Consider the following 9,050-nt stretch of genomic DNA (forward strand, 5'->3'; position numbering starts at 1 on the left):
TGCAGAGACGGTTAGATCAGGTGAAACTCAATGCAGAGACGGTTAGATCGCAGGTGAAGCTCAAAGCAGAAACGGTTAGATTGCAGGTGAAACTCAATGCAGAGGCGGTTAGATCGCGGGTGAAGCTCAATGCAGAAACGGTTAGATTGCAGGTGAAACTCAATGCAGAGACGGTTAGATCGCAGGTGAAGGTCAATGCAGAGACGGTTAGATCGCAGGTGAAGGTCAATGCAGAGACGGTTAGATCAGGGGAAACTCAATGCAGAGGCGGTTAGATCGCGGGTGAAGCTCAATGCAGAAACGGTTAGATCGCAAGTGAAACTCAATTGTAGAAACAGTTAGATCGCAGGTGAGGTTCAGTGCAGAGACTGTTAGATCGCAAGTGAAACTCAATGCAGAGGCGGTTAGATTGCAGGTGAAGCTCACTGCAGAGGAGGTTAGTTCGTAGGTGAAGCTCAATTCAGAGACAGTTAGATCGGAGGTGGAGATCAATGCAGAGACGGTTAGATCTCAGGTAAAGCTCAATGCAGTGAAGGTTAAACTGCAGGTGAAGCTCAATGCAGAGACGGTTAGATTGCAGGTGAAGCTCAATGCAGAGACGGTTAGATTGCAGGTGAAGCTCAATGCAGAGATGGTTAGATTGCAGGTGAAGCTCAATGCAGAGACGGTTAGATCGCTGGTGAAGCTCAATGCAGAAACAGTTAGATCGGAGGTGAAGATCAATGCAGAGACGGCTACATCGCAGGTGAAGCTCAATGCAGAGACGGTTAGATTGCAGGTGAAGCTCAATGCAGAGATGGCTACATTGCAGGTGAAGCTCAATGCCGCGAGGGCTAGATCGCAGGTGAAGATCATTGCAGAGACTGTTAGATCTCAGGTTAAGCTCAATGCAGTGAAGGTTAAACTGCAGGTGTAGCTCAATGCCTGGACGGTTAGATCGCAGCTGAAGGTCAATGCAGAGACGGTTAGATCAGGTGAAACTCAGTGCAGAGACTGTTAGATCGCAGGTGTAGCTCAATTGTAGAAACAGTTAATCGCAGGTGAGGTTCAGTGCAGAGACTGTTAGATTGCAGGTGAAGCTCAATTCAGAGGCGGTTAGATTGCAGGTGAAGCTCTCTGCAGAGAAGGTTATATCGCAGGTAAAGCTCAATGCAGTGAAGGTTAGATCACAGGTGAAGCTCACTGCAGAGGCGGTTAGATTACAGGTGAAGCTCTCTGTAGAGAAGGTTATATCGCAGGTGGAGCTCAATGCAGAGACGGTTGAATCGCAGGTGAAGCTCAATGCAGAGATGGTTAGATCGCAGGTTAGGATCAATGCACTGAAGGTTAGATCGCAGGTGAGGCTCTTTGCAGAGACAGTTAGGTCATAGGTAAAGCTCAATGCAGTGAAGGTTAGATCACAGGTGAAGCTCAATGCAGAGGCGGCTACATCGCAGGTGAAACTCAATGCACAGATGGTTAGTTCGCAGGTGAAGCTCAATGCAGAAACAGTTAGATCGGAGGTGAAGATCATTGCAGAGACGGTTAGATCGCAGGTTAAGCTCAATGCAGAGACGCTTGTATCACAATTGATGTTCAATGCAGAGACGGTTAGATCGCAGGTGAAGCTCAATGCAGAGGCGGTTAGATCACAGGTGAAGCTCAATTCCGAGATGGTTCGGTCACAGGTGAAGTTCAATGCAGAGACTGTTAGCTCGCAGGTGACATTCGGTGCAAAGAAGGTTAGGTCACAGGTAAAGTTCAATACAGAGACGGCTACATGGCAGGTGAGGTTCAATGCAGAGGCGCTTATTTTGCAGGTGAAGCTCAATGCAGAGGCAGTTAGATCGCAGGTGAAGCTCAATGCAGAGGCAGTTAGATCGCAGGTGAAGCTCAATGCAGAGATGGTTAGATCGCAGGTAAAGCTCAATGCAGAGAAGGTTAGATTGCTGGTGAAGTGTATGGTGACGCAATTTGGCTGAAAGAACAAAGATACCACAATAAAATAAAGACCTGTACCCTAAAGGAGGTGCAGGAGCAGAGGGAGCTGGCTATGTATGTTCACCGATCAGTACAAATGGCAGAATAGATGGAGAGAGCCGTTAATAAAGCATTCAGTATCCTTGGCTTTATTAATAGGGGCACAGCGTACGAGGAGAAGGACACTCGTTAGACCTCAGCGGGAGCATTGTGTGTGTAGATTAGATTAGATTAGATTAGATTAGATTAGATTAGATTACTTACAGTGTGGAAACAGGCCCTTCGGCCCAACAAGTCCACACCGCCCCGCCGAAGCGCAACCCACCCATATCCCTACATTTACCCCTTACCTAACACTACGGGCAATTTAGCATGGCCAATTCACCTGACCTGCACATCTTTGGACTGTGGGAGGAAACTGGAGCACCCGGAGGAAACCCACACAGACACGGGGAGAACGTGCAAACTCCACACAGTCAGTCGCCTGAGGTGGGAATTGAACCCGGGTCTCTGGCGCTGTGAGGCAGCAGTGCTAACCACTGTGCCGCCGTGCCGCCCACAATGTGGTGCCCACAATGTATGTCGTGGTGCCACTTGATAAGACAGATGTGAATGCGTTGGAGAGATTGCAGATGTGATTTACAAGAATGGTTCCAGGAATGAGAAACTTCAGTGATGAGGATAGACCGAAGAAGTTGGGACTTCTTGGAGACAACAAGGCTAAGTGGAAGAGAGACAGAGAAGGAGGGATTTAGCAGGATATTGCTGGGTATGGGAGGTCTGCGTTATAACGAAAGCCTGAATAGGCTGGGACTTCTTTTAGTGGAGCGCAGGAGGGTGACCTGACAGAAGTTTATGAAATACGAGATGGAGTTGATGGTAGTTGTCCTTTTCCCAAGATGGGGAATTTCAAGACAAGGGTCACATTTTTAAGATGAGAGGAGGGAGGTTTGAAAAAGGCATGAGGTAAATTTTTTACACAGAGGGTGGTTGGCGAGGAATGAACTTCCTGAGAAAGTGCTGGATGCTGGTACAATTACAATGTTTCAAAGACATTTGGATGGATAGATGAATAGGAAAGGTCTGGAGGGATCTGGGCCAGGAGCAGGCAGGTGGAACTAGTTTAGTTTGGGATTATGTTCGGCCTGGACTGGTTGGACCGAAGGGTCTGTTTCCATGCTGTAGGAATCTCTGACTGTATCCGGGAAGGAGAGCGTGAGATACTAGGAGTGGTGGAGAGAGATAGAGGGAGAGGTAAAGAGAAACAGGAAGGTAGAGAAATTGAGAAAGAAAGACAGAAAGAGAGGGAAGTGGAGAGCGAAATAGAGGGAAAGGCAGAGAGAGAAAGAGAATTAGAGGGAGAGAAGAGGTAGAGAGACAGAGAGGTACAGGCACAGAGAGGTAGAGAGATGGAGAGATTTAGGGAGGAATTAAATAGAGAAGGGCCCAGGAATTGGAGCCATGATCACCAATCATAGAATGTTTCAGATTGGGCTTTGGGGATGAGGGAGGGTTGTTGGGGAGAGGTGTGGGTCTTGGGGAGAGTTTTGGGGGTGGATGGAGAGTTTGGAAGAGGTGAAACCATAGAAAATTTGAAAACAAGATGAGAATTTTAAACCCAGGACTCTGCTTAACCAATGGATAAAGGATGTCAGTGAGCACGGTGGGGTGGGGTGCGACTGGGTGAATGGGATTTGGTGATGGGAGTGAGTTCAGATACAGGGCAGAGGAGGTTTCAAAGAATTGTAGTTGATTTGGCCGAGGGGTATGTTTGGAAAGTCACTGACAGCAGTGTTTTCAGACATGTCCTTAGCTCAGTGATGGAGTGGATCTGCAATTCTCCTGCAGGATATCTGGAACAGGGAATCTTAGTGACGGACCGCTGGCAGATTGCTGCGAGGTATGCTCGGAGCCATGGCTTCAAGTTGGACGTGCTCTCCTTGCTGCCTACAGAGCTCCTGTACCTTCAGTTCGGTGTTCACTGTCCTGCTGTCCGACTCAATCGGCTGCTCCCGGTCCGCTGTCTCCTGGAGTTCCTGCAGCGTCTGGAGACCCGAGTGTTCTACCCCAACACCTACCGGGTGCTCCGTACCTCCGCCATCCTGGTGGCCAGCATTCACTGGAATGCCTGTGCCTATTTTGCCTTATCTAGACACATTGGCTTTGGGCAAGACCCTTGGGTATACCCCAATATTTCAGATCCCGACAATGCCCGCTTGAGGCACCAGTACCTTTACAGTTTCTACTTCTCCACCTTGATCCTGAGCACCATAGGGAACATCCCGAAGCCTGTACGGGAGGAAGAGTTCCTCTTTGTGATGGTGGATTTCCTCATCGCTGTGCTGGTCTTTGCGAGCATCGTGGGAAACATGGAGTCAATCATCTCCAATCTGGACAAGGCAGCTCGCAGTGTCTTCCCCGATCACCAGCTGATCAGGGATTACCTCCGATCCCAGCGGGTCAACCCGGAGCTGCAGCAGCGAGTGACCGAATGGTCCCAGCACCTGCATCTCTACAAGAAGGTAACCAATGAGAGGCAGATCCTGCAGCTGCTCCCGGACAAGCTGCAGGCTGAGGTCACGGCTTGTGTCCACCTCCAGACCCTCAGGAAGGTCCAGCTTTTCCAATCCTGTGATCAGCGTGTGCTGCACCAGCTGGTGATAAGACTGCAGCCTCAGGTCTTCAGCCCCGGAGACTATGTGTGCCGTAAGGGTGACATAGGTAGGGCCATGTACATCGTGCAAGATGGGCGGCTCGCAGTGGTCACTGACGATGGACTGACACAACTCGCTGTCCTCGAGGCTGGGAACTATTTTGGAGAAATCAGCATCCTCAACATTGCAGGTAAGACTCTGCAGAGCCCTAGTGCTCGTTCCTATTCAGTCCCCTGCCTCCTAGAGCCAGCAGATCCCATTTTCAATTCCCACTCGAAGGACTGAATATCATAGTGTCATAAAGAAGGAGGCCATTTGGCCCAATGTGCCTGTGTTAGCTCCTAGAAAGTGTAATCCAGTTATTCCCAATCCCTCTGTAAAATGTTTCCTTTTTGAATATTTATTCAATTTCCTTTTGAAAAGTTTCCTGATATTTGAGGCAACACATTCCACGCCAGAAACACTCATTGTGCCAAAACACTCTCCTGAACTCCAAAAAGTTATTTTGTCACGAGAACAGAAGTGCATAAGAAACAGGAGTAGGCCATTCAGCCCCTCAAGCCTACCTGCCATTCTATAAGGCTGGCTGATCTGCCCCAGACCTCAATACCCTTTTTTGTGCCAGCCCCTCAACCCCTCAATATTTCCAGGGATGTAGCCTCCACAACTCTTTGGAGCAGAAAATTTCAAACATTCACTGCCTCTTCACTACCCTGCACTTCTGGTCTCTGATATATTTTTGATTTTTAAAACTTCCTGCAGTTGAACCCTGCACTGTGCCTGCACTATCACTAATTGGTTTCAAGCTCGATCTACAATCCTAGTTTTCTGGTTCACCAGGGCACTGGTCCCAGCTTGGTTCAACTGAAGCCCATCCCAGTTGAACAGCTCTTTCTTTCCCCAATACTGATGCCATATCAATTGTAACCCATTTCTTCTGGGCCAATCTTTGAGCCACTCATCGAGCTGTCTAATCGTACTTACCCCACACCAATTTGCTTGTGGCTCAAGTGGTAACCTGGAACTGATTACCCCTGCGGTTGTGCTTCTTTAATGTAGCCCCACACTGCTCGTAATCCCTCAGCAGAAACTCTTAGATTAGATTAGATTAGATTCAGTGTGGAAACAGGCCCTTCGGCCCAACCAGTCCATACCAACCCACCGAAGCGCAACCCGCCCAGACCCATTCCCCTACTTTTACCCCTTCACCTAACACCACGGGCAATTTAGCATGGCCAAATCACCTAACCTACACATTTTTTGGATTGTGGGATGAAACCGGAGCACCCGGAGGAAACCCACGCAGACACGGGGAGAATGTGCAAACTCCACACAGAGAGTTGCCTGAGGCGGGAATTGAATCCGGGTCTCAGGCACTGCTTCATTGGTACTACCTCTGGGACTAATACCTACAAGGGCCACAACAACTGGACCATTCTCCTCCCATTCCAATTTCCTCTCCTACCCAGAAGAAGATGCCCTGAACCTTGGCATTGATCAGCATACAGTCTCAACACTTTCTGTCTTTGCTGCAGAGAGTGGTATCTATTTGACTAACTATTCCCCTATGACGATGACATTTGTTGTTTCATTCCCCAATTGAATGGTGCTATGGACCATGCTGCTGTGGTCAGTTTGCTCATCCAAGTTTTCAGTTTCCGAACCTACCACGGAAATGAGAGCACAAAAACTATACCAACACTCAGAGTACAGTGCTGAGGGAGTGCTGCACTGTCGGAGGGTCAGTGCTGAGGGAGTGCTGCACTGTCGGAGGGTCAGTGCTGAGGGAGTGCTGCACTGTCGGAGGGTCAGTGCTGAGGGAGTGCTGCACTGTCGGAGGGTCAGTGCTGAGGGAGTGCTGCACTGTCGGACGGTCAGTGCTGAGGGAGCGCCGCACTGTCGGAGGGTCAGTGCTGAGGGAGTATAGAGCCTTGCCTGAGCATTATAGTGGTTTGGTCACAGCCCAGATGCAGCTTTTCATTTTTTGCAAGTTTTCTGTCTTTGAATCTCAAGGGAGTAAATCTGGAAACCGGAGAACTGCGAACATTCAGAGTGTTGGATATTCGGATCTCTTCGCCCTGGGGAAGGATGATCTGACTGAGGTGCTGCTGGATTTCCCCGAGGCTAAGGAGATGCTGGAGGTGAAAGGTCGGGAGATGCTGCTCAGGATGGGACTGCTGGATGAAGCTATCGCACCAAGTGAAGTGGAGAATGGGAGAGTGGTGACGAAGGTGGGGCCGATGGAAAATTCTCTCGACTTGTTACAAACCAGAATGGCTCGCCTAATGGCAGAACTTGAGTCCAGTTTCCAAAAGGTCAGCTTTCGACTTGACTGCCTTGAAAGTTTGCTGGAGGTTGATGAGGGTGTGGAGAGTGAAGGGAATGTCAGGATCCCAGGTTCGTCCAGAATCAAACTGAATAATCCAGGATTATTCCAGGATGTAGGGCCAGACAAGTCTCAACCAGATTCACCCCACGCAGCTCAAGGACTGAGCTGAAGTCGGCGGATGCTGAATTCTGAAACAAAACAGAAACTGCTGGAGAAACACAGAAAAAGAGTAACAATTCAAATCCAGTGACACTTCCAAAACGTAAACTTTGTTTCCCTCTCCACCTGCTGCCAGACCTGCTGAGTTTCTCCAGCAATTTCTGTTTTTGTTACAAATCCCTACAGCTAGTTCAAAGATCAGGCCAAGGCTCCAGCTAAAGTTCAATCCTGTATGCAGAGCCGTTTCATTCCCAGCTCATTTCCTCGGCCTAGGCCCAGGCCCAGACCCATTCCCATTTCTTCCCAAGTGCTCAGCTCCAACATCCAGGACGAAGGGCCAAGACCCAGCTCAGCCCCAAACCCAGGCATAGGCCCAAGGCAGACCATTTGGCCCACCAAGCCTGTACTGTTTTCAATACAATTGTAGCCAGTCCTCTCTCTCAATACTATGTTTGGTTAGAAAAGAAAATGCTTGAGAACTAAACACAACTAATTAGGTTGGTCACACATAGATATTGAAAACATTGAAAGATAAATATTTATGTGCGAATTAACTGTTACTATAGCCAGAAGGAAATGTCAGATCTTAACTTTGAGTCTGGAAGGCAGCCTCAGAGAGGACATGGAGATGAGACACATTATCAATTAAATATGAACAATAATAATGTGTAAACAATAGTTTAATCACTGAAATAGAGCCTTGATGTCACACCAAGATATGAAAGTAATGTTAATTGTGGAAGGACTAATCGAACTGTCTGAGTGTTAAGAGATAGTAAAAATACTGATCCCATGAATGTGGCATTTGACACAAGGAGAAGACAACACTCATAAAGACAGAGAATTGAAACACCTTTACTGATAAAACCTTGAACAAAGGATTAATTTCAGAATGAAAGAATAAGGGAGTGGTGAAGGGAATTTTCATGTAAAGAGCATAAAACATGATAAATAAAGTGATCATCTGAAAGCTCACAAATTTGTCGTGGAACCTTGACTGAAAAAGCAGATAAAGAGGGAGAATGTTGGAAGCTTCAGCAACACATGTAGATGGGACAACCCGTACCAGAGGGTTAACACTCACGTTGACAAAGCTGCATGGGGAGGGGGAGGGGGAGGAATCACAACAACATAAACATAAAACCCTTTCATTGAAATTTCACAAAAACTCTCCAATAACATTTCTCAAAGGGTATTTTCTCACTCTGGAAGGAGATATCTTACTCACTCAGGCCTTTTAGATGGAAAAATACTTCACATGTTGAGATTTTTTTTGACATTCTGTGTAGTCATAAATATCATCAAACTGATTCTATTGGATTTGTTGTTGCAGCTGTCGGCACAACCATTTACTCATCCACTTAAAATGCATTCCTTCTTAATTTCTGTCCATAAAATTGTAAAATTGGTAACTTGTCTCATTTAAGCTTTTTGTTACAGGGCAGAAGCAGCCATTCAGCCCATTCAGCCCATCATGCCTGTACCTAGAACAGTACAGCACAGAACAGGCCCTTCAGCCCACGATGTTGTGCCGACCACTGATCCTCATGTATGCACCCTCAAATTTCTGAGACCATATGCATGTCCAGCAGTCTCTTAAATGTCCCCAATGACCTTGCTTCCACAACTGCTGCTGGCAACGCATTCCATGCTCTCACAACTCTCTGTGGAAAGAACCCGCCTCTGACATCCCCTCTATACTTTCCTCCAACCAGCTTAAAAGTATGACCCCTCGTGTTAGTCATTTCTGCCCTGGGAAATAGTCTCTGGCTATCGACTCTATCTATGCCTCTCACTATCTTGTATACCTCAATTAGGTCCCCTCACCTCCTCCTTTTCTCCAATGAAAAAAGTCCGAGCTCAGTCAACCTCTCTTCATAAGACAAGCCCTCCAGTCCAGGCAGCATCCTGGTAAACCACCTCTGAACCCTCTCCAAAGCATCCACATC

At 47.7% G+C, this 9,050-nt stretch overlaps 1 protein-coding gene across 1 annotated transcript; it reads left to right on the top strand.

The window, feature by feature from the left end:
* The first annotated feature begins 3,779 nt into the window (after positions 1-3,779).
* Positions 3,780-8,038, top strand: LOC122551089 (cyclic nucleotide-gated cation channel alpha-4-like). The gene is made up of 2 exons (XM_043692732.1): positions 3,780-4,803; positions 6,627-8,038. The coding sequence occupies exons 1-2, from the start codon at positions 3,780-3,782 to the stop codon at positions 7,109-7,111; spliced, it is 1,509 nt and encodes a 502-aa protein (XP_043548667.1). The 3' UTR covers positions 7,112-8,038.
* Positions 8,039-9,050: the final 1,012 nt, after the last annotated feature.

This window comes from Chiloscyllium plagiosum, chromosome 6 (assembly GCF_004010195.1).
Source record: "Chiloscyllium plagiosum isolate BGI_BamShark_2017 chromosome 6, ASM401019v2, whole genome shotgun sequence".
NCBI classification, from domain to species: domain Eukaryota; kingdom Metazoa; phylum Chordata; class Chondrichthyes; order Orectolobiformes; family Hemiscylliidae; genus Chiloscyllium; species Chiloscyllium plagiosum.